The sequence below is a fragment of the Nyctereutes procyonoides genome, unplaced genomic scaffold (genome assembly GCF_905146905.1).
Source record: "Nyctereutes procyonoides isolate TBG_1078 unplaced genomic scaffold, NYPRO_anot_genome, whole genome shotgun sequence".
NCBI classification, from domain to species: Eukaryota; Metazoa; Chordata; class Mammalia; order Carnivora; family Canidae; genus Nyctereutes; species Nyctereutes procyonoides.
The window spans coordinates 3,111,381-3,137,324 of record NW_026575123.1 but is presented as its reverse complement, the minus strand read 5'-3'; the positions used below and the strand labels follow the sequence as shown (position 1 = coordinate 3,137,324).

General features: G+C 36.2%; 1 protein-coding gene across 1 annotated transcript in view; it reads left to right on the top strand.

Moving 5' to 3' along the window:
- The window catches only part of LRP6 (LDL receptor related protein 6), a 166,111-nt gene extending 150,599 nt beyond the window's left edge, over nt 1–15,512 (top strand). Inside the window, exons 19-23 of the mRNA XM_055336765.1 lie at nt 565–675; nt 4,795–5,025; nt 6,271–6,407; nt 7,041–7,138; nt 9,831–15,512. Of these exons, the coding sequence (XP_055192740.1) occupies nt 565–675; nt 4,795–5,025; nt 6,271–6,407; nt 7,041–7,138; nt 9,831–10,125 (872 nt within the window). The 3' untranslated portion in view covers nt 10,126–15,512. The remainder of the gene's footprint in view (nt 1–564; nt 676–4,794; nt 5,026–6,270; nt 6,408–7,040; nt 7,139–9,830) is intronic.
- The last annotated feature ends 10,432 nt before the right edge of the window (nt 15,513–25,944 follow it).

The following is a 25,944-nucleotide window of genomic DNA, read 5'->3' as shown; positions in this document are numbered from 1 at the left end:
CACCGCCTTCAGCCCAGGGCGTGATCCTAGAGACCCTGGATTGAGTCCCCCGTCAGGCTTCCTGCATGGAGCCTGTTTCTCCTTCTGCCTGTGTCTCTGCCTCTCTCTCTCTCTGTGTCTCTTGTGAATAAATAAATAAAATCTTTAAAAAATAAAATAGCCTGTTTCCAGTGAACTCTGAATTAGTGGATTTGTTTATTACAATGTAAAATAATTTCATCTCTTCCTCTTTGTACCACTAACTTGTAATATGGTGAAAATGAACAAATTATTTAGAATTTTTTAGTTTCTAGAAATGCATGTAGATAGAATTCTTTCATTCTTAACAGAATTATTAGTGAAAGATGAATTAAATGTAAAAGAATAAAACAGGAAATTTCCTGTTGGATTTCTTTTCCACTCTTTTTTCTCTACCAATGGAAATCCCCAGAGAATAATTTTTAAGTTATATTTTAAAGTCTAATTTGTTTTTCCTTTGCACCCCGAAAGTACTTTTTGACTCTTGCCAGAGTTTGACTTTACATGCTAGTAAAAATAAGAAAACTATTTACATTGTTTTCTCAGTGCTGTGTTTAATTGATCAGTTCCGCTGTTCCAACGGTCAGTGCATTGGAAAACATAAGAAATGTGATCATAATGTGGATTGCAGTGACAAATCAGATGAACTGGATTGTTGTAAGTAGGACTAAAACCATATATATACTCTTACAGGAGAATTGTTAAAATACTTTTTCTTTATGGGTAAGTTTTGCTTATAATTAGTATTTCTTTATTAAGAAACAAGCATTAGGGCATTTGGGTGGCTCAGTCAGTTAAACGTCCAACTCTTTGAGCTCAGGTCACAATCTCAGGACATGAGGTTAAGCCCTGAGTCTGCTTGAAATTCTGTCCCTCTCCTTTTGTACCTCTCCCCACTTGTGCTCTCTTTCTCTCTAAAATAAACATCTTAAAAAAAAAAAAAAGGAAAAGAAACAAGCATTAATGTTAAGCTAGTTATTTGTAGAAGGATTTTTTATGTTTCGCTTTTAATAATTCTTTAAAGACAGCAGTTTTCTTGGCACAAAAGTCTTCACAGAAACATTTAGGAAAGCATCAGAAAAGAATAAATATTATTTTGCCACAACTAAGTTAGGAAATTCTCAGACCATTTAGATATGTAGAAATCAGTCAGTGGTATAAGCTTGAGCTTCTGAGCATTAGCCCATGTTTATCATCTCTCATTTTTTTCTTGACCTGTTTCCAGCAGTTTCTCAGTGACTTTAAGAGCTTCCTTAGAATACAGACTAAGGATTTTTGGCTAACATATATACCCCTATGCCTAAAGACTCTAGGATACCTAACCCATAGTTTCTTCAAGGTTCATAACTACTGACCAATGTCCTGATATAAAATACATCCCAAATTGATAAACTTAGTTCTAAATGGAATTCAGCATATGGCAGGTCTACCCTATCAAACTGATTTAATGGAATTTAGGTAGACTTCATTTAAAAACTCTTTTTCGTAATGAAGACATTATGCTAGTATTTTTACAAAATTCAAATGGGAGCCTTACTAATAAGACTTTTAGAACCTATTCATTTATTCAGCAAACTTTTATTGAATACCTGCTATGTGTTGAGGGTACATGGTTCCAGTACCAAGTTTTTCAAAGTCCTCTATGGTTGAGGTACTAGTGAGAATAAAGATTTTAAAGCTAAATAGAGAATGGATTTGAATTCTAGCTCCACCTCTTACCAGCAAATTATTTGTTGTTAAACTTTAGTTTCTTTATCTTTAAAATGAAGATAATATTGAACCTGGTGGTTGTGAAAAGTTTAAACAATTTAATGTATATAAGATCTATAGCCTGGCTCATAGTAGATACTATTGATCAAGGAGTGTGATAAGTGATATTTTAAATATGGTATAATAGAGATCGTACAATAGAAGCACCAAAGAGAGAGTGGTCAGATCTTCACGAATGAAGATGGGGTTCATCAAGGAAGATTCTTAGAAAAATAGTGCTTAAGATTGGGTCTTGATCGGTGAATAGTGTTAATTATACAGATAAATGGAGAGATTGCATTTCAAGCAACGAGAATATGCTATTCAAAAGCAGAGTGAAACAGGCAGCTTTGTGAAACTACATGTAACTGGGGCTGCCAAAATATAGGCTGTGTCTTGCGGATGGGTATCAGTAAGATAACATACTTAAAGATGAGATCATGGAAGACTTTGCTTTTCTTCTAAAGAACCTAGACAGGATCCAGAATAATGAAGAGCCATTGAGAAGCTTAAGTAAAGGATTGGAATGGCTATGTAATTGTGAAAGCTGTAGAAGTAGATGGATTGGAAGTATAAGATTATAGGCAGGGAAATGTTAGATCGGGTGCTTTCACACTTTTTTGATCACATCAAGAGGAATACAAAGATGGGGTGTACACATAAACAAAAAGTTTCTTCTTTGAAGAAACAAAAGAAACATCCTGTCATATGACAGTACTCACCCATATTATGTAGAATGTATCCTGAAGTTTTCTGTTTTAAAATGCTGATTGCAACACACTAAATTGTTTTCACTATCTAATGACTTACAGCCTCTGATTTAAAAATGCTTAGGAGGCTGTTGTAGTTCAAGCAGAAGATAATTATCTAGATCAAGAGGAGCAGTGGTGGTAGAAAGGAGAGGATAGATTTCAGAGTTACTTCAGATAAAGAGTACAAAGGGTTTTGTGACTATTTAGATGAGTTGATAAGTTTAGATTGACTCAGGTACCTCACTTGAGTAGAGTCATTACTTAGAATATATAGCAGGGATAAAAAACTAAAGGATCATTCCATATTTGACTGCAGATGTAATATTTGGCTGGTACAGGTTTTTTATTAATTTTTTACAATTTAATTTAAATGCTTTCAATTTGCCCCAGGTGCCATCCTTTATTTATGATCTAATTTATCCCTGAAGCTACAAAACATGTCAGATATTGGTGAAGGTGAAGGTGGTGTAGATAGGTTGCATTCAGGTTGTCAGTGGGCTGTCCCAGAATGCTGTTGATGATTGTATGGGTCCTTAGATCAAGAGAAACAATTTATTAACTGTTTCTGAAACTGGCCTCTTCAGTTTATTAAAGATAGTTAAAACTGAGGCAGTGGATGAAGTTTCTCAGAGTTAAGTAGAGGAAAATAGCAGGAGATAGAACTCTGGCAAGCACCTACACTTATGAGACAGAAGAGAAGGAAGCCAACAAAAGGAGACAGAGAAAGAATGATCAGAGATAGTAAAACTAAGAGAGTGGTATTTTGGAAGGATATCAATTAGACATTTTTGAGAAGTTAACAAGAGGCATCCGTATTGAATGTTATGTTTAGAGAGGTCAGCAAGAGGAAGAGTTCAGTGATTATGGCAAATAGGAGAACTTTGACCTCTACCAGACAGGTTTCACTGTGGTGGTGATTTCAGTGAGCTAAGTAATGTGACCCAGAGACTAAGAGTTGGTGAGAGTGGATATAAACTATTCTTTCTCAAAGCGTGGCATTAAAAAAGCAGTGTCAAGGCACTAGAAAGGAATAAGAAAGCTAGATGGCTGCTCACAAGGACTAGAGAGAGTCGGTACCCAGAGTCCGCAGACAAAATATGTAACTGGCAGCCCCTGTGTATTCTGTAACTTATGGATATCCTTTTTCTCTGATTTATTTAATCTGTCAGGGAGCAAGTTTAGCTGTGTGGGTGGGAGACTTTAAGGTAAGATGAAGCAGAAGGAAGGTTTTTAAAAGATCTGCAGTTGTGGGGCCCCTGGGTGGCTCAGCTGGTTGAGCATCTGACCCTGGATTTCAGCTCTGGTTATGATCTTAGGGTTGTGAGATCAAGCCCCTTTGTGTAGGGTTCTCTGCTCAGCAAGGAATCTACTTGAGATTCTCTCCCTCTCCTTCCCCTCTTCCCTGCTCACCCTCTTGGTCTCTCGCACTCTTTTTCAAAAAAAAAAAAAAAAAAAGTGTGTGTGTGTGTGTATGATCTGCAGTATGAGATAAGTCTGACTATTCAGAATGGAAAGATTTTCCTTCTAAATAGAAGAGTGACAATAAGTTTGACGACCCTTTTGCTATTTCCCTTTACCTATAATATTGATGCCCCCTGCTTCTAAAGCTTCAGATAGCTTAGGGATTTAGTTAAGCTGAATGCTGTTGGCAGGGTCTTCCTCTAGTGCTCTCATGCTCTGGCCTTTCTAAGTACTCAAGTATCAGAGACCTTACATTTCTTGCCCTCAAGATTCATCCTGAAGTCACCAACATATTGGGCCTCAGAGCTAATGCTCTCTTTAGCTTCTAATCTCACCTTCACCAGGCCTATGTGTCACTTTTCAAACCTAAAATCAAGCTCAGAGCTGGTTTTTGGCTTCTTCATTATGCCAGGTAAAACGTTTGATGACTTTCCTGGGTCCATCCTTTTTGGCCCTGAAATTCAAAATAACCATGTTGTTTTATTATATACAAAATGAAGTAGGATAAATTTCATCTATGTATTTAGAGCTTGATGTTTAAATCTATAATTCACTTACATCTTTGTTTTTATCAATTTACAGATATACTTTTCAATGTATTATTTTATTTCTGTCTTCACTTAAGGATAGTTCATTTTGATTTCTAATGATATTTACCTGTATACCCATGGGGCATGGTGTATATATATTCATTAAAAAAAAATGGCTGTAACTTCCCTAACTCACATTCTATGTAGAGGCCCTCTTTTTTAATAACTATTTTGAGTCTACAGTTATTTCTCCATTATATAACTGTACTGCATTCTCATTTTAGATCCAACTGAGGAACCAGCTCCACAGGCCACCAATACGGTTGGTTCAGTTATTGGAGTGATTGTCACCATTTTTGTGTCTGGAACAATATACTTTATCTGCCAGAGAATGTTGTGTCCACGTATGAAGGGAGATGGGGAAACCATGACTAACGATTATGTAGTTCATGGACCAGCTTCTGTGCCCCTTGGTTATGTGCCACATCCAAGTTCTTTGTCAGGATCTCTTCCAGGTGAGTTAAGACTGATTGAGAACCAAGTCTTGGTTCCTGGCAAGATTGCCAAATTTCCATTATGGAAACAGGATATTACCTAGAGTCTATTTCAAACTAGGCTACTTTGGGTTTAAAAAATTATAAGAATATTCTCTTTTAGCACTGTTTCTTTCTATGAAAGGATATAAAGCAAATACATAATACATGCATTTATATATACTTACTGTGTTTATTGCATGTACTTACGTATATTGCATTTCTGGATGTACTCTACTGAAAGTGAATAGCTAGACATTTGGTGAAGAATCATAAACTACAAGTCCTTTAGATGCACTACCAGGGGACCTCAGTACTGCTGAGTCCATGAATTAAAAGTGGCAAAAAAAAAAAAAAAATAGATTAAGATATCCTTTTCAGCAGATTTGGAAATAGCTGGGTGATAGTAGGGAGGGATATATTATCTATTAGGGTTTATTTAGGCGTAGCCAATAGCCAGAAATTCTATGTACTTGGGTAGACCATATTGTCTAGGAAAGTATGGCTTTCTTTTCAATACTTTCTGGTACCCATAGTGAAAAGAAGCCTTTTTTTAAAATTAATATGGAGAAGGAGGCATCAAGCAAAAGCTGTCAGAAAATAAGAACTTATTCTGGGTGTTAATCTAAGTAAACAAATAGGATTTTAAAAATGTTAATGATCATGGTTTCTTGTTGCTATACCTATTTTCAGTTAGTGAAACATGGGAAGTCAACTTGGAAAATAATAGAATATCTTCTTCAGCATTGGTGGTTGTGATACCAACAACATTTGCATCCAGTAAATGAAGAAGTACTCTTCCATACTTTGTATTCATGTCTTTAAAATTGGATTTAGTTTCATTTTGAGCAAATCCGTTGTTTAATCTGTCCTACTTTGTAACCTCCACTCCATAGTCCATTTCTTCTGTAAACCCTCTAAGGTTGAAAACTTCCTATTTTGAAAAGCTCTGCTTCTGTCCTTGGAGAGAAGGGATGGGAGCTATTTACTTGGCCTTATTCTAGGCCACTTCTCAGTAGAATACGTGTTCACTTCTAGAGAATATTCATTTCCCTTCTCCATTAAGTATTTTCAATTATTATTAGGAAAAGAGGGTTAAATTGTTTTAAAATCAAACTGTTAGGCTGTTGGTATTTGTAATCTGAGTATTGAATAAAAATATTTTATGCATGGAAGTAATTTTTTTAGATCTTACTCATCTTCAGTATTTATCCTCCTCCATTTTAGGAATGTCTCGAGGTAAATCAATGATCAGCTCCCTAAGTATCATGGGGGGAAGCAGTGGACCCCCTTATGACCGAGCTCATGTCACAGGAGCATCATCAAGTAGTTCTTCAAGCACCAAAGGCACTTACTTCCCTGCAGTAAGCAGTCTTGTTTTCCTTTCTTTCACTTTGAACACTAAGATAAATAGGATCCTAGATTTTTAAGTTATTTAAATGAGGGTACTCAATGATGGTAATATAAAAAGTTTTTTAGTATAGAACTTAGGCATATAGAGATCACAGATAGTATTTACCACCACCATGTGAACATTTTTAAATCTTTAAATTTGTCAGCATGTTTGAAAGCACTAGACAGTAATTTCATAGTTTGGGTAAAAGTAGAACTACTGAGTAGTATCTCCTGAGGCTTAGACTCTTCATTCTGTGACCTCCCCATAAAGGAAGCACACCTGGTATTTCTCCTAAGTCAGTAATGTTTCTCTAAACATTTATAATTTTAAAAAATCAGAACCGAACTGTACTGAACTTAAAACAGTGACTTACAGATTTTGTTCTAATCACCTTGCACTGTTCAGCCATGATGAAATTGTGTCTTGCAAGGGGTGGAGACCTCCTCCCTACTCCTAAAGCACTATATGAGGTCAGTTCTTTGGGAAAGAAGGTTGTGCTAACCATGTAAAGGAAAAGACTATTAACAGGTGAAGGAAGAAGGTATAATGGTCTTTATCTGTCAGAGACTATTGTTATTTTAATAATTACTTTTCCATTTAGATTTTGAACCCTCCGCCATCCCCAGCCACAGAGCGATCACATTATACTATGGAATTTGGTTATTCTTCGAATAGTCCTTCCACTCATAGGTCCTACAGGTAATACATATCTTCCTCTAGTATAATCAAAGTATTTATTAGAAGAAAGAAGTATTCTAGTTGTGGGTTTGATGTAGCCCTGCATAAGTAGATGCTGGTCACTGAGAGAGAATAGGCATCTTGTCAGGTAATGTTAATGTTGCCCCTACCATACATCCTTTTCTTTCGGGCATTATACATTTTTTAAAAGAAAATCACAAATGCTGGCTTTTAGAGTAATAAAGCAGAGCCCCTAATTTTTTGGCAATATTCTAAGAAGTCACCCACCAAAATAACTGATCTTAAAATAGGTTACTGCTCCAGTTAGATTTGATAGATCATCTAGGAATGGATTATTGACTTAAGACTGGTTCAGAGAGTTGAGAGAGCTGTAAAATAGCAGGGGGTGGGGGGGCACTAAGATCATGGGAGTTGAGAGAAGTCGAGAGGTTCAAGCCCTTGCTTCACATGCTTTATTGTGATCTGGAATGAAAAATTTCTCACAAAGTTGCTTGGAATAAATCATGACCTAGTAGAATAAATGAAATGTATTTGTAAGACAAAAGGGGAGAAATTATGCCTTTCTGCTGCTTTGTGTCTGTAGAGCATATTGAACAGGTGACATACTAGTGTATTAGTTCCTTCCTTTTTTTCATCTTCTTTCAAAGGCCAGCACAAAGTTAACAGTTTGACAATCTCTATTTGAATGCTGAGTGCTGTGTTTATTGGCATCCCTCAAGTGCCTGTTATCCTCTAGTTAAGGTCTTTCCTAGACTTCTAGTCAAATTGTCCTGATACAACTTTACAGATGTATAGAAACCAAGCGGAAACTGTTTATAGTATTTTATTCAGAATTCACATTTCAGTTTATAGAAAAGACTATTTGAGACAGGCTTGATTATGAACTGATATTTTTATGTTTTATTGTAAATGTTGCTTTCCTTGCCACTGGTTTGTTCTAAAAAGGCAAAATAAAAAGCAGAAACCTGGAAACTTTAAAAAAAAAACAAATGAAAGACATAAAATTTTACTTTTAAAAAGTTAATTTCTTTGGGGCACCTGGCTGGCTCAGTTGGTAGAGCATCTGACTCTTGACCTCAGGGTCATGAGTTCAAGCCCTGCGCTGGGTGTGGAGCCTACTTAAAAAATAAGTAAGTAAATGTAAATTAATTTCTTTAAATTGAATAAAACATTGTTTGATTAAAATGAACATAATTGTAGCAAAAACATTTCTTATTGGACCATTTCCCACGTCTTAAATTAGGCCGTTTCTTTCTTCTGAGTCATACTTTTCATCATTTGTTGAGATTTTTGTCCAGACTGGAATATAAAAGAATTTTGTTAATTTTCTTTTTTCTTAGCTCTGTTTTATTTTCCCCCATGAAAATGGAAGTAGTGGGCCTTTTAAATGTCGGGCCAAGAAATTTCACCAAGACTCAATGTGTGATTGAACAGAAAGATAAAACCTAAAAAGTACTATGACATCATGTCAATATTGGTAGTAAAAACACTTGAGAACCTGCTCAGCAGGTCATGTAACTTTTGGTTTTTGGCGGCCATTGCTTTTGAGGCAAACCCTCAGTGATATCATATGGTTTAGATCTTGGGATAGTATCTTGTGGCACGCTGTAGCACTGGCCGTTTTATGAATTGTTACATCAGTTTTACTTGTACTCTTGGCCCTCTCTTCAGTCACTTTGGTGACAAAGCATATGAAGAAATCTTGATTGGGATAAATATGAAATTATGAAATAAGATCAGCTTTACTATATTTAGAATATGAGTGGTATATGAAGTTACAGACAGAGGTAGAAATGATAGAAAAGCTATCACTTTTAGCTCTTATTTTCACTAGTGTGTTCATGGCTTCTAGGTGCCTTTTTTATTAGTCATGCTGCAAATTTGATTAACAGCTATAGATTACATGAAAAGGTAGAACAATTAAGTATAAGAAATAAATTAGGTCTCTGAAATACATATTAGAAAGTAGGTATTTAGAATAGATGATGTTGTTAGACAGTATACTTGTCTATACACAGGGGATCAAAACTCTTTTCCCCAAACCACAGCACTTTCTCTTTGCTGATAGTAACAGTGATGGGACAGATATGCCCCTTAGGCTGCCTACCAAAATTCAGTCAGGCTTGCATAATATTTGAGTTTTAAAGAGAGAATGAAGTCTTCAGACATCATAAGTCGTTCATTAGGTTAGTTATAGAGCAGTTAAAGAATGTTAAAGGAATACAAACATGTTTGAGTAGTATCAAATATGTAAAGACCCACTCTTCTGACAGACTCTGGAACAACAGAAATTGTTGAGGTCCATCCACTATGTAGACTAAATGCAAAATGTGTAATATAGTGCCAGAGGTCATCATTAAGTATAACTTTGAATAGTTCTTTGCTATCCGGTGATATGGTTTAACTTAAAGATGTAAGAGCACATCCAGAGACTAGGTTGAGTTTATTACCTCTGCATTCCCATCCTATCCATTTTTAAATGCCTCTAGTCACATTTTATTTGCAAATATGAAATATATGCTGTCTTCCTTAATTGGCCATTGCAAATTACCTCCTGTTATGTACAAGTTTAAATTGTAGTAGCATATTACCTTCAAAGTGAAGTTTACATCTAGTATGTCTGTATTCTGAGAGGGAAAACTGCTTTTCTATAAAACTAAATGTCTGCCTATCTTGATTTCCCCCATGCCAGCTACAGGCCATATAGTTACCGGCACTTTGCACCCCCAACCACACCCTGCAGCACAGACGTTTGTGACAGTGACTATGCTCCCAGCCGAAGAATGACCTCAGTGGCAACAGCCAAGGGCTACACTAGTGACTTGAACTATGACTCAGAGCCTGTGCCCCCACCTCCCACACCCCGAAGCCAATACCTGTCAGCAGAAGAGAACTATGAAAGCTGTCCACCTTCTCCATACACAGAGAGGAGCTACTCTCATCACCTCTACCCACCGCCGCCCTCTCCCTGTACAGACTCCTCCTGAGGAGGGGCCCTCCTCCTCTGACTGCCTCCAACACAAAAATGTAAATACAAATTTGGTTGAGATCTGGAGGGGGGGAGGGAGCTGTTAGAGAAAGATGAGGCAGACCATGTACAGTTAAAAATTATAAATGGGGTAGGGAATACTGGAGATATTTGTACAGAAGAAAAGGATATTTATATATTTTCTTAAAACAGCAGATTTGCTGCTTGTGCCATAAAAATTTGTATAAAAAATAAATTTGTACTAAAAGTTTTATTTTTGCAAACTAAATACACAAAGCATGCCTTAAACCCAGTGAAGTGACTGAGTACAAGGGAAACAGGAATAATAAAGGCATCACTGACCAGGAATGTCTAGGCTTTATTGATACCAAAAAAAGAGAGAGAGTGAGAGAAAAAGAAGAAGAAGAAAAATTTAAGTCCATCTCAGAGAAGCAAACCATAGATACTTGGAAGTAGCCAAATAGCCTTCATGTTAACTAATATTTGAGGGCCAACAAGTTTAAGAAATCATGAAAAGGAAAAAAAAGGAATTAAAACTAACTTTGGCAAAGGGCTTTGTTTTCTTTAGGAATCCAATTATTTTACTGAGGAAGATAGGTATTTATAAAAATCCCTTCTGAGTGTTGCTATTGTAGGAGATCAGCTGTCCAGTAAGATGGTGTGGGGCTCTTTGTGTGTGCAAGTCTTCTGTCCCTACCTTAGAACCCACAACCTCTGTCAAAAGAATTTTTTCTCTAGGTGTTTTTACCTTGCTTCCTCATCCAGCAACCTACTAGTAGGCCATTTTGCCAAGATACAAAATTTATTCAAAGCTTTTTATTCAAAGCTTTTTATCTGAGGATTGATTACATGGGATTTTCTAAATTAAGGTTTCATTTTAATATTTCTACTAGCTCCATTCCTCTGTAGGCTTAGCTCTTCAATTTGACTGCTGTTTTTGCATAATGATCAAAGGTTAGACATATTACTGTTCCTCTTCCAAGATTGTTTTAATGCTCATTAAAATCTCTTTTTACAACACATATAGGCAATGTTTAAGAATTACAAATTTAACCATTATGTTTTTGTTGTAAATTAATCATATATCCTTGCAGTACTTTCAGCATATAATATCACAATATGAAATCATTTTATATATTTTTTTTCCTAGTAAAACATTTAAATATGTTCTGGTTAGAGACAAACTATTTAAAAAGAGAAGTTTTTGTTATCATTAGGTTTTCCCTTTATTAACTGACATTTTCATGTTCTTTAGGCCAATTTTTCTCAGAATGATGTCTACATACATACCTCTTTTAATTTGTGACGTGAGTTTAATATCTTCCTGTTATCCAATGTGAATTTTAGATTGTTTTCAGATTATCCACAAATTATTCCTATACTCACTTCTTATATATTTTTGTGTGTTCTCTCTTATCCCATTATGGATTAAGAAGATTTAACAAATTTACCAATATGGATTTAATGAGAAGGCCAACCAATAACTTCTCAGCTGTCAGAACTTGGGTGGAGGGGAATAATGGAAGGCTCTTCCATGACCTGCCTGACCTGCGTGGTACTCGGGCTGCTACATCTTCAGCTCTTAGGGCTGACATATGGAATGATTCTAGCACTGCTCTGCCACCTTGCCAGAAGTTAGCTTCCTGCTTTTTACATGTTTCTAGCACTTCTCTGCTAAAACTGAATGTGTTTTTAAACTAACGTATTTTTACTTTTAACAGATGTTGGTCAGTTATTGAATGATTTTTATTTTATTTTTTTTAATTCTGCCTTGCTGAGGCCTCTCTGGATTTCAGGACCCAAGAGAAAACAATGAAAGAAAAGATTCAGGATTTTGGCAGAGGCGAAGTAAGTTTTTAAGCAATGAAAAATACCTAAGGAAACTAATTTTTTAAAAGATAGAAAAAATGTGGTTTCAGAATAATGCTTAGATTGTTGGGGACACCTTATATTAATCAGGTGCACTTGATTTTGTATATAAGTGAATGGTTATCCATCAGTGAATGGTTATCCATCAGTGTCTTGCATTTCATCAGGCAAGCATTAACACTTCCTGTTGGCGGTCACAGTGCTCACAGTCTTAACAGAATGGACACTGGAGTTGCATTCTGTGACGTGGGGGCCTTTGATGCTTAAATGAAGATGGAAAGGTTAGCAATAACTGGGTATCAATTAGAATTTGAGAATTCTATATGTTTACATTTTTTTAATGTGCATCTTTATCCGGTGGGCTTCCCATGTGGAAACTTGCACTATAACGAATTAAGAAGAATATTGCCTTGTTATATCTCAGTCCAAGTGCTTGTACTGCGATGGCAATGGCCTCTTCTTGCAAAATACTGATTTGTGTGCCAATTTGTTTGAAATTATTTGAAGGCGGTTCCGCTTAAACTCAAAATCCTCTTTCTGGGGTAGTTGAGTTGGATTCTTAGTATTTGGGGAGGGTACCTTTAAATGAGAGAATTATCAGAATTCAGCAAGATTGGCCCTCAGGTTACATGGACAGTTAAGCTTAAGTAAACTATCTTGATTATTAAACATAACTTTAATTGGAAAAATTGAAGATAAAAAATAAACATGAGCACAAGTCAGGAAAAAGAAAAGGGTGTGGAATTTGCTTTACTGCTATATTCATTATCATGGGGGAAAAAAGGAATAAAATATTATTAGATTCTTTAAATACTAAAGTATATAATTTTGAACATATATCTTAAAGTATGCCTATTTACTGATATTAAAATTATGAGAAATGAGCTCTAGCAGAGTATACTTCTTGTGCACTATATCATAGACTAGTCTTCACTGAGGGTAGTCTTTTATAACTCTGAACTTTAATAATTTGAATTTACCTCCTTCAGAGCCCTGGTCTTCTAAACAGTGGCCCAAGGGATTTTGCTGCTTAAATCAGATAATGGTATATTCACAAGAAAAAAAAAACAGAGTTAAGGGATAGAATTTGTCAGTATTAATTTTTGTTTCATGAAATTTTATTCTGCCTTTTATATTTGCTGCTGCTCTTCTGTAGTAGCATACATGAGATGTTTGTCTAGCAGAAAATTTTTTAAATTTTAATATAAAATACTTCGTGATATACCATTAAGAGGTATATGACCTTTGAGAACAACTATTCTAAAGGGATGATATGTGTTTAGAAATGAAGACTGTACAGCACATTTTCACCTTATCGGGCAATAATTTGGGAGCAGAGCTTTTGAGCAGTAAAATTTTAGCATGGTTGAGCATTCTATTTGTTCATCATTTGAAAATACTCTAAAGTCAGTAATTTGTATAAGGCCAACTCCAGCTTTGATAATACATAAATATAGACACCATCTGCATTAGGTAGCAATTAGTTTTGGGGTAAAGTCTTTTAAGTTTTGCTGTAAAGACCTATTAATGAAGAATACTTCACGCAGTGTTAGTAGCTGAGTCACCTAACCTATTAATGAATTCCTGTGCCAGCAATTATAATAGACTACTTCTGGTACCAGAGAGGCTTGCTTTCAGTTGTGATAGTTTTGCTAGTATAGTCCTGTGCCGAGATTCAATTCCTAGAACTGTGGTTTTTAAAATTTAAAACAATTTAAAATTGCTTTTTCTCTTGCATGGGAAACGTGCCACTTCATTGATTTGCATGCCATAAGAGCTGTGCATATTGGTTACCGTTAAACATGTAGCAAAATTCAGTAACAAAAGTCTTGGGCTTTTCATACTAATAAGCTTACATGACATACATAGTATGTTTGAGGTGTGGCTATGAGTATGTGATTATCAGTTGGCCAGCAAATGTTGGGCATCCACAAATGAGACTATATACTAAGTGTAGACAGGGACTGAGTCATAAGTGTGTAATCAAGTATTGTTTAAAACATATTCTCAGAATTCTTGAATTTAATTTCATTTGGTATTCCTTTCTTTATTCGAAGCCTAAAATGAGCCAAGAAAAATAACATGATTTTAGAAGTACTAGTAGCTGTATACGTGGTTTCTGATTTCTGGGATGTCATCATTTTGTAATATTGTCTCAAAATTTGGCGTTTGAAATTTTCAGTTTTTGGGGATATTTAACATCTATAGTTTCAAATTTTTAAATTATGAGCATTGTAAATCCATATACTCAGGATATTTCCCTTGGACTTGATTCTACACCTGAGTAGAGTAGAAGGAGGGGGGTAGTCAGTAAGTTTTTAGCTCTCGCCCTCCTTCAGTCCAGGTACATTTTCCAGGTACATTTTTTCTTTTTCATAAGGCATCCTTAAGCTATGATTAAGTTTATTGCTGGAAAAAATCCTCATGACTTTACAGATAGAACTATATATAAACTATGTGATTTCTTGTACTCAGAGGATAGACCTAACAAAAATTAACTTTCAGATTTTCACCATTACCTAGGGTTTACCCAAAAGTTTACACCAAAGATTTAGAGACAATGTGCTTTTGCTTAACTGTCCGGTTTTTCTTTTTAAACAAATATAAGCAGGGCAGGGATATATAGATACATGTCTAAATATGAATATTGAAAGGAAAAGAAAGTGAACAAATCTAATTTTACATGAAATTAAATATCTGGGGTTAGTAGGAAAATTTGAAAAGAGTTAAGAGGATACCAAGAAGCTTAAGCTGGACTAGCCTTATTTGCAAGTGAAGGATCTGGTGCTGCTTTCAGATGTTTATCCTTTGTGTTTTAAAATTTTTTCTTAAGCTTTAATCTTTGTTATTGTCTTAAAGTCAGCTGGTGTTTCTTGTTCATGGACTTTGGTACGATGGTGCTTTGCAAGGATGTATTTATATTTTAATGGCCAACATTTGGTCAGCCCGTGTCCACTATTCACTTCCCCCTTTTTGTAAAATAAGTGCTTTAATTGTAAACTGTATAAAAATACCTTGTATAAATTCCCTTTTGATTATTACAATAAGCTGAGTTGTAACAAATGAAATGTTGATTTTTATAATAAAACCGTGGAAAGTAAAAGTGTCAGTTCTTTTTAGCAAGAAATTAAAACAGCTGACAGTGCTTTGATGTGACTTGTGTTTCAGAGGCAACAAAACCCACCTTTATTGTTTGTACTTCAAATAAAATACAACCTTGGAAGAGAGGGTTGGGAGGCCTATTGATTGCATAGTTCAGTGTTTGACCATCGTTGTATTGGGAACAGGGAATAAGGAGAACGTTTTGTGCTTCCTGCTCTGGCTTCCAGTCAACTCCTGAAAGGAGCCTTGCTGTGGACTCCAAACATCCCTCTTCTCCAAATTAGCTTTAAAAATGAACATTGCTGGGATCCCTGGGTGGCGCAGCGGTTTGGCGCCTGCCTTTGGCCCAGGGCGCGATCCTGGAGACCCGGGATCGAATCCCACGTCGGGCTCCCGGTGCATGGAGCCTGCTTCTCCCTCTGCCTGTGTCTCTGCCTCTCTCTCTCTGTGACTATCGTAAATAAATAAAAATTAAAAAAAAAAAAATGAACATTGCTTTTCCTGATGCAGAGCCCAACATGATATGATACTGAAGGGTAGCAGAATATACCACCTCAAAATACACGACTTGGCATCTTGATTATTTTGAGTCAGGTAAGCACTTTAAAAACAGTAAATACAGGTAGAGGCTTTCTCTGAGCTCTCCTTATTTGCCTAAAAACAGATCCTCCAGAAGGAACACAGTTACAAATCATAAATCCCCTCCCTGAGAGTTTCATCAACCAGGGAAAATTACCACAGAAGAGGAGACAAACCAGCCAGCCAGACTTTGCCACAGCAGTCATATCTCCCACCTGCTCTTCTAAGGGCCCAATCATCTTTCCTAAAAAAAAAAAAAAATCACTCTTCCCTGAGAGGCATGTATCTTCCCTCCCCTTTTCCTATTAATAGGGTATTTAAGCCTGAATTGTAAGCCATCCTGGGGATGTCTCCCACAGATATATAAAGTGTACATGTTAAATTCTGGTGGTTTCTCTTGTTAATCTGTTTATTACAAGGGTCAAAAAAAGGAGGTCTCAGCTAAGAACTTAGGAGGGTAGACAATTTTATTTTCCTTTCCTATAATACTCTATCAAGAGAGGGATGAAAGAACCAAAGAGAACTCAAAACCACTTGATTGCTGCTCCAGTGTCGAAGTTTGCTGTTTTAATGGGAAGAGAGGAAAGCTTTATCATATGGCATTAAGGAATTAAATGTTAGTGTGACATTAGTAGATGCTTTTGAGTAAGTGAGCTTACCTTGATTTTTTTGTTGACCCCTCGTGTTCTTTCTTCTGGAAAACAAAAATCACAAGTCGTACTGTTACCAGTCTAGTCAAAGAAAGGAAGGGCAGAATCAGGTTGGTTTGCCTGATTTAAGCAGGCTCAAGAATGAGAAGGACAGTGCAAGTTGTTTTGGGTCCTTATCTCTGCAGGTAGGTTTTCTGCTAAGTTTATACAGTCTTTTAAATTTTTAATCCTTTGCTTCATGTACAGTTGCATTGTTTCTGTAAATTGAAAATAAAGAGTGTCGGGATTCAAGACATGATACCTCAGAATATGGTACTTTAGCATGGTGAATATTTTAAGCTGAAGGAATTTGAGAAATGGCATATGCAGGAGGAACCCTCTGACCTTTCCCTGAAGCAGGTCATAAACCCTAATGTGAGAGGAGCCTTCCCTGTACTCAGGGAAAGGAGCATCCTTACTTCAGAAGATGAAGGAACACAGAAGAGGAATTTGAACAAACCAACCATGCTAAGTTTGCCCCAGTGTGTTACATATAGCTCATATGTTCTATCCTATCTTTCCATAACTCTTCAGTTTTCGTCAAACCTAGCATAAAACACAGGTTTAACCATTTCTTTGGGTCTTCATTTCTTTACGAGGGCTCCTGTGTCATGTAAAACAATATATTTGTATGCGTTTCTTTTGTTCATCTCTTACAGGGATCCAACTCAAGAATTTAGAAGATATTTTTCCTTTCCTACACTGTGCTCAGTATTTATTTATCCTACCATACAGGCTCCACAGCAACTCCACCACTACCACCACCACCCTGCCCTAGTCCCCTACCCTGCAAATTATCTATTTGTATGGGTTTTTTTTTTTTTAAACATTGTATTTATTTATTCATGAGAGACACAGGGAGGCAGAGATATAGGCAGAGGGAGCCCAAAGCAGGACTCGATCCCAGGATCCTGGGATCATGACCTGAGCCAAAGGCAGACACTCAACCACTGAGCCACCCAAGTGACCTTACTATTTGCATTTATTAATTCATCTTTAATCACCATATAAAGCCAATATTTCTAAGACACTAAAAATAAAGGATCATTTTAAGATGTATCCAACATTTACTATGCACCAGGTACTATGCTAAGTGTCCACTGCCCTTTTTTTCCCCCCTCAATAATCAACTGATTAATAACCAACTTTGACAGGAAATGCCCAGTTTGAAAAACCAGTACAAAATTTTTATCAAGCAGTTGGTAGTGGGTGGATCGAAAAGGACACTAAATTGAGATTGAGATTCTAATCTCTGTTTCATTTTAATGAACTACTAAGGCATGTCTGAACTCATTTAATCTCTCAGTATTTGTTGGTATTAGGCTCTAATAGAGTTTTCTGAACCTTGACTCTAATTGGCCAGTTCCATTACCTGTTCCAGAGAGCCGCTTGTACCTAAGGCATTGTAGGCGATAAATAGTATTATTACAAGGTAGAGTCCGCTGGAGGCCAAACACCTGTGAAGTGTCCTATTCTGGGCAGATGTCTATCTGAAGAGGCCTTCCGACGTGGCCCCTTCTCTAGTCTTGCTCTGCTTTCCAAAGTAATTCATATCTCTCACAAGAGACTTGGTATGGGGCCCATCATACATTAGCTGTATGGCAGACAAATATTTTAAGAACTTTTGACTTTTGATCATCCTACCAAAAGCTCCCCCACTACCATTACCCAATTTCATGGTCTTGAAGCCTTCTGTGTTTTGTCTTGTAAATAGAGTCCTCTTTTCTTGGGAATTACTTGGGAAGGAAGGACTAAGGGGCCTCAAATTCACGCAATGCTGTGATTCTTAGATGCAGATATATATCATGATAAGGTTTTTTAAATAACTCAGTTTGGATCTGGAGCTCTTTATGTTTTCTAGTATGTCTATTTTTGTCTTTATGTCTTTCAAGGAATTTGTCCATTTCCTCTAAGTTTCAATTTATTGACATAAAGTTTGTCTCTTATCCTTTCAAGGTCTGTTTTCATTTCTGACATTGGTCATTTGTGTCTTGGTCAGCCAAACTGAAGGTGTATCTATTACTGATTTTTTTTTAAATCAGTTCCTGTTCTAATTTGTTCTTTATTATATGTCTTCTGCTCATTATTTCCTTCCTTTATTTGGATTAAACTTGCTAGTTGCTTAAGATGAAAGATTAAGCCACTGATTTTAGTAGACCTTTTATGATAAAAGCATGTAAAGCTATGTGTTTCCCTCTAAGCATGCTTTAACTGCATCCCACAAATTTTGACGTTTACAAGGAGTTAAAACATTTTCTAATTTCACTTGTGATTTCTTCTTTGAACCATGGATTACATAAAAGTATGTTTAATTTCTAAATATTTGGGGATTTTCGGGGTACCTGGGTAGCTTAGTGGTTGAGTGTCTGCTTTTGGCTCAGGTCATGATCCCAGTTTTCTAGGATCAAGTCCTGCATCTGGCTCCCTGCATGGAGCCTGCTTCTTCAGCCTATGTCTCCGCCTCTCTCTGTCTCTCATGAATAAATAAATATTTTAAAGAATCTTTAGATATTTGGGGATTTTCCAGATACCATTTTGTTATTTTCAGATTTTGTTCCATAATCATCATCGGTAGTCTGTGTGAGTTTAACTCTTTAGAATTTATTGTAAGACTTGATTTATGGGCCAGAATATGGTCTATCATAGTTTTATGGGCACTTGAGTTGTGTTAAAAAAAAAATCACAGGCCCAAAATGGAATCATTTATGTTAGGTCACATCAACAAACAGGATGTAATTCTTCACCTAATTGGCAGTTTCAACCTACCCCAGAAATGTAGTCTTAACCTGTCAGGAATTTTCTGGGCAGCACCAATAAGGTAATCTCACATAGGTCCTCCCCATTCTCCAAAGGAAGATGAAGCAATCCATCTAATAACATCCTTTTGTTCCCCAAAGGAAGGTGACCTCACCAGAAATAATCCTTTTTCCTGTTGACAGCATCTTGTCCTGCCTTTAAAAACCTTTCCTTTTCTGTAGCCCTTTGGAGCTATCTCCTACTTGCTAGATGGGATGCTGCCAATTCCTGAATTGGTCAATAAGGCCAATTAGATTTTTAATTTACTTGGTTCAATTCTTGTTATTTAACAATACTATTCTGCAGTTGTTGGATACATTGTTCAATAAAAGTCAATTAGATCAGTTTGGTTTATACCATTAAGTCTTCTAGATCTTTGCTGATTTTCTCTTCTGTCAGTTAATGGGAAGTTGAAATCAAATGTAATTGTGGATTTGTCTATTACCTCCTTTTAGTTTTGTCAATTTTTGCTTCATTTTGAGCTCTGCATAATTTAGGATTGGTGTCTTCTTAATAATTCACCCTTCTCGTGACGTAATGTCCCTCTTTGCTGCCATCTTCCTTGACTTGAAGTCCACTTTGACTGATACTAATGTACCCATTCCAGCTTTCTTACTAATTTTGCATTGATTTTTCCTTTACTTTTAACTTCTGTTTCATGTTTAGACATAAAACATATAGTTGGGACTTCATTTTTATCAATACTATTTCTGCCTTTGGTTTTTAAAAATTTTTTTAAAGATTGATTGATTCATTTGACAGAGAGCGAGGATCCAGAGAGCACAAGCTGGGGGATGGCAGAGGGAGAGGGAGAAGCGGGCTCCCAGCTTAGCTTGATGTGGGACTCAATATGGGGCTCGATCCCAGGAGCCCGATCATCCTACCAAAAGTTCCCCTACTACCACTACCATTACAAAGGCAGACACTTAACCAACTGAACCACCCAGGGGCCCCTAGTTATACCTTTTTTTTTTTTTTTTAAGGTTTCATTTATTTGAAAGACCACAAGCAGGGGGGGTGGGAGAGGGAGAAGCAGACACTCTGCTGAGCAGGGAGCCCAGTGCTCAATCCAGGGCTCAATCCAAGACTCCAGGATCATGACCTGAGCTGAAGGCAGACATTTACCCAACTGAGCCACCCAGGCACCCCCAGGTCTGCCTTTTAATTGCAGTATTTAGCCATTATTGCTATAATTGGATTTGTCTGCCCTCTTGATATTTTCTTTTTGTCCCATCTGCTCCTTCTTATTTTCTCTTCTCTGGACTTATTTTGAATTGAGTATCTTTTAGGATTCCAGTTTGTTTCTACTACTGACTTACTAGCTATGCTCAGATGTTAGTCATTGCTGTATGATTTACAGTATGCATCTTTAACTTGCTGTAGTCACTTGAAATACACCATTTTGCATATGGGGCAATATGAACACCTTACAATACTGCTTTATTTCTCCCTTCTAGGCTTTTATGTTTTATTGTCATATACATTCTGCATGTTATATCAAGATACATTGTTTTTGCTTTAATCAATTATCTTTTTAAAATTTTTTTTTCTTTTTTAAAATTATCTTTATAAGTTTAAATTTGAGAAAGACATTTTTACTTACTCATATTTATTATTATTTGGTGTCTTCATTTTTATAGATCTGAGTTTCTGATATAATTTTCCTCGGGCTGAAGAAATTTCCTTTGGCATATCTTAACAGTGTTGATCTGATGCAGGACAAATTATGCTTTTGATTGTCCAAAATGTTTTCATTTAGCATTCACTTAAAAAATTTTATGACAGCTTTATTGAGGTATAATCAATATACAATAAACTACATGTATTTGAAGTGTACAGTAATTAATTTTGTGTTGTATACACCCATAAAATAATAAGACATGGTAATGAATAGTTCTATCACCCCAAAATGCCTCTTTGTAATTCCTTCTGTCACTCTGTTCGCAGGCAATCAATGACCTGTTTACTATCACAATAAATTAATTGCATTTTCTAGAATTTTATGTAAATAAATTTATAGTGTGCTTTGTGTGTTTAGCTTCTTTCACTTAGAGCTTCATATCCATGTTACAACATATACCAATAGTTCATTCCTTTTTTTTTTAATTGAATAGTTTCCCATTGTATGGATATACGACAATTTGTTTATCCATTCGCCTATTGATGAACATTTGTTGTTTCCCATTTAGGGCCTTCACAAATATAGTTACATTCGGTACAAGTTTTAGACCAAATTAATTTCTTTTGAATAAATTCCAAAGTATGAAATGATTGGGTCATCTGGTAGATGTTTAACTTTTAAAGAAATTGGTAAACTGTTTTCCATTTTGGAAATGTAAAATTTTACATTCTATTTTCTTGAGTGAGTTCTGGTGGTTTGTTTAAGAAATTTGTTCATTTTATCTAAATCATTGAATTTTTGGCATATAATATTCTTATTATCCTTTTAATATCTGTAGAACCTGTAATATTCCTTTTCTCATTCCTTGGTGATTTGTGCCTTTTCTCCCAGTCAATCAGGCTAGAAATTGTATTGATCTGCCCAACAAACTATCTTTGGGGACGCCCGGGTGGCTCAGTGGTTGGGGGCCTGCTTTGGCCCAGGGTGTGATCCTGGAGTCTTGGGATCAAGTCCCACATCAGGCTACCTGCATGGAGCCTGCGTCTCCCTCTGCCTGTGTCTCTCAGGAATAAATAAAATCGTTTTAAAAAAATAACTATCTTGGGATCCCTGGGTGGCGCAGCAGTTTGGCGCCTGCCTTTGGCCCAGGGCGCGATCCTGGAGACCCGGGATCGAATCCCACATCAGGCTCCTGGTGCATGGAGACTGCTTCTCCCTCTGCCTGTGTCTCTGCCTCTCTCTCTCTCTCTCTCTCTCTCTCTCTCTCTCTCTCTCTCTCTGTGACTATCATAAATAAATAAAAAAAATTAAAAAAAAATAACTGTCTTTTGGTTTCATTGCTTTTACACTTTTTCTGTTTTCTATTTCTTTGATTCCCTTTATTTCTTTTCTTATGCCTACCCTGCATTTGCTTTTTCTAGTTTAAGGTACAAGCTGAAGTCATCAAATGACTTTATGTATGTATGTATGTATGTATTTATTTATTTATGACACAGAGTGAGAGGCAGAGACACAGGCAGAGGGAGAAGCAGGTTCCATGTGGGGAGCCCAGTGTGGGACTCGATCCTGGGTCTCCAGGATCAGGCCCTGGGCTGAAGGGCTGAAGGCAGATGCTCAACCACTGAGCCACCCGGGCTGCCCAGTGACCATTTCCTTAATACAGGTGTTCAGTGCTATAAATTTCCTCTTAAAAAAAAAAAAATTCCCCTTATTACTTTAGTTCCCCTCATAAATTGTGATATGCTATGCTTTCATTTTCTTTAAGTTCAAATTTCCTCTTTAATCCATGGATGATTTAGATATGGGTTATTTAATTTTCAAACATTTGAGATATTATCTAGATAACTTTGTTACTGATTTAGAACTTTATTCCACTGTGATCAGTAAACATTTTGTATGATGTGAATCCTTTAAAATTTACTGACATTTGTTTTGTATGAGAATATAGTTTGTAAATGTTCTGTATGCAACTAAAAATATGTATTTTCTACTATTGTTGGTTTTAATGTCCTATGACATCAATTACGTCTACTGGGTTAGCAGCATTGAAGGCTACAGTATCCTTACTGATTTTCTGACTACTTGTTTTATCAGTTATTGAGAGGCATTGAAATCTACATGATTGTGAATTTGTCTGTGTTCCTTGCAATTCTATCAGTTTTTGCTTTGTGTACTTTGAAGCTGTTATTAGGTTGTGATATTATGATTTACAATAAGAAATATAGGGCACCTGTGTGACTCTTGGTTAAGTGTCTGCCTTTGGCTCAGGTCATGATTCCAGGGTCCTGGGATTGAACCCTGCATTGGGCTCTCTGCTCAGGGGGAGCCTGCTTCTCCCTCACCTGCTCCCCCTGTTTGTACTCTCTCCCTCTGTCAAGTAAATAAATAAAATATTTTTTTAAAAAAATAAGAAATATATATTTGATTGTTGTCCTTCCTCCTCCTGACACAGAACTAATAAAACCCTTGGAATTTCCTAAGTGATGAGAACAATCACTTGTTCTTGAGAACACAAAGGTGTTTATTGTTATATTAATGAGGCAACTTTTGGAAAGCCTAAGTAACCTGTGGATGGGTTGTCAAGGGAACCAACCTTGTGAATAGAGGGAGTGGAACTTTCAGTCCCATCCCCTGACTCTGGGAAGGGGAGAGGGCTGGAGGTTCAATCAATTACCAAATAGCTGATGATTTAATTAACGATGCCAATGTAATGAAGCCTCCATAAAAAGTCAAAAGGTTGACGTTGGGAGAGCTTCCAGGTTGGGGAGCACATGTAGGTCCTGGGAGACTACACTCAGAGAGGGCGTGGGAGATTTATGCTCCTTTCCCCATACCTTGCCTATGCATCTCTTCCATCTGGTTGTTCCTTTTATAATAGAACAGTAATCTATAATAGAGCAGTGAAATGTTTCCCTGATTTCTGTTAGCTGTTCTAGCAAATTAATTGAATCCAAAAAGGAGATTGTGGGAACATCTGATTTTCTATTGGTCAGAAGCCTAGGTGATGTCTGAGGTCTGTGTTGGAGGGATCTGACATTATCTCTGGGCAGATTAGTTGAGTTGAACTGTAGGATAACCAGCTAGTGTCAGAGAATTCTTGGTGGTGTGGAAAAAAACATACACTGGAAGATATGTAAACATTAGAATTGTTCTGTCCTTTTGATGAATTGACCATTATTATTAAATGACAATTGATATTAATATTCTTTGCTCTGAAATCTAGTTGACTGATGTTAATATAGCCACTCCATCTTATCTTTTGATTAGTGTCATCATAGTACTTCTTTCATCATTTTACTTTTAACATAATCATGTCTTTATATTTAAAATGGTTTTTTTAGGGACGCCAGGGTAACTCAGTGATTGAGTGTCTGCCTGTGGCTCAGGATGTGATCCCAGGTGCCTGGGATCAAGTTCTACATCGGCTCCCCACAGGGAGCTTGCTTCTTCTGCTATGTCTCTGCTCTCTGTCTCTCATGGATAAAGGATAAAATCCTAAAAAAAAAAAAAAACAAACAAACAAAAAAGTGGTTTTTGTAGACTACATATAGCTAGGTCTGGCTTTTTAAATCTAACCCAGTAATCTCTGCCTTTTAATCGGATGTTTACACCACTTTCATTTATCATGATTATTGATATGGTTTTATTTTATATACCAACCTGCTATTTGTTTTCTCTTTGTCTTGTCTGTCCTTTGTTCCCCCTTTCCTTCTTTCCCACTTTATTTTTAGATTAAGCATTTTTATGATTCCATTTTGTCACCTTTGTTGGCTTATTAGCTATAAATCTGACGTGACTATGTAGGTGTGTGTATACATTTCAGTGGGGTTTTTTGTAGATTTATAGCATAGATTTTTAACTTTCTAGCCTACTTTTGAGTGAAATTATATACTTCATATATAGTATGGAAACTTACAGTTATATTTCCATCTCTCTCTTCCCAGTCTCTGTACTATTAATCTCATATATTTTATTCTATATGTTAAAAAGCCCTACAATATATTATTTTTCCTTCAAATGATCCATTATCTTTTAAAGAGATTTAAATAAGAAAGAGTCAGGATGCCTGGGTGGCTCAGCATTTGAGTGTGTCTTTAGCTCAGGGCATGATCCTGGATTTGGGGATCAAGTCCTGCATTGGGCTCCCTGCAAGGAACCTGCTTCTCCCTCTGCCTATATCTCTGCCTGTCTGTCTCATTAATAAATAAAATATAAATAAATAAATGTATGTCTTATCTTCACTCACATACTTTTAATTTCCAGTGCTCTTTCTTTTCTCTAGATAAGATTTCTATTTGGTATAATTTTCCTTCTGTCTAAAAGACTTCATCATTTTTTGTAGTTCAGTTCTACTTGTGTGGACTGTAGCTTTTGTACATCTCACAAAGTGTTTCACCTTTCTTTTTTTTTTAAACATCTTTGTTGGATATAGAATTCTGTGTTGACAGGTTTTTTTCTCTGCTATTTTGAAGATGTTAGTCTACTTTCTTCTGTTTTGTATTGTTTTCTAAGAAAAGCTTGCTATTTTTAGCTTCTCTATGTAACGTGTCTTTTTCTCTGGCTTTTTAAATATTTTTTCTTTATCACTGGTTTGGAGCAATTTGTGATGGGCCTTATGATGTGTAGTTTTCTACATTTTTTTGTATGTGTGCTTGTCATTCATTGATTTTCTTGGTTCTGTAGGTGTATAGTTTTCATCAAATTTCAAAAATCTTCACTCCAGTACACATAAATTAGGCCAATAGAAGTCATCACACAATTCACTGCTGCTTTGTTAATGTTTTCTCCCCAGTCTTATTTCTGTGTTTCATCTTGGATCTATTGCTGTCTTTAAGTTTACTTATCTATTCTTTTATAATGTCTCATTACTGTTCATTCAATCCAGTGTATTTTTCTTCTCAGAGTTACAGATTTCTTGAGTCATATGTATAATTTGTGTTCTTCCCATGTCCAGCTTTTCCTCCAGCTTATTGAATATATGGAATATAGTTACAGTGGTTTTAATGTCCTTGTTTAATAATTGGGTCAGCTGTATCATTTTGGGGGTGGTTTTTCTTGATTTTTCTGCTCATTATAGGTCTCATTTTCCTACCTCTTTACATATCTTGTAATTTTTTATTGGGTGTCAGATATTGAGAATGTTGCCTTGTTGGGTGTTAGA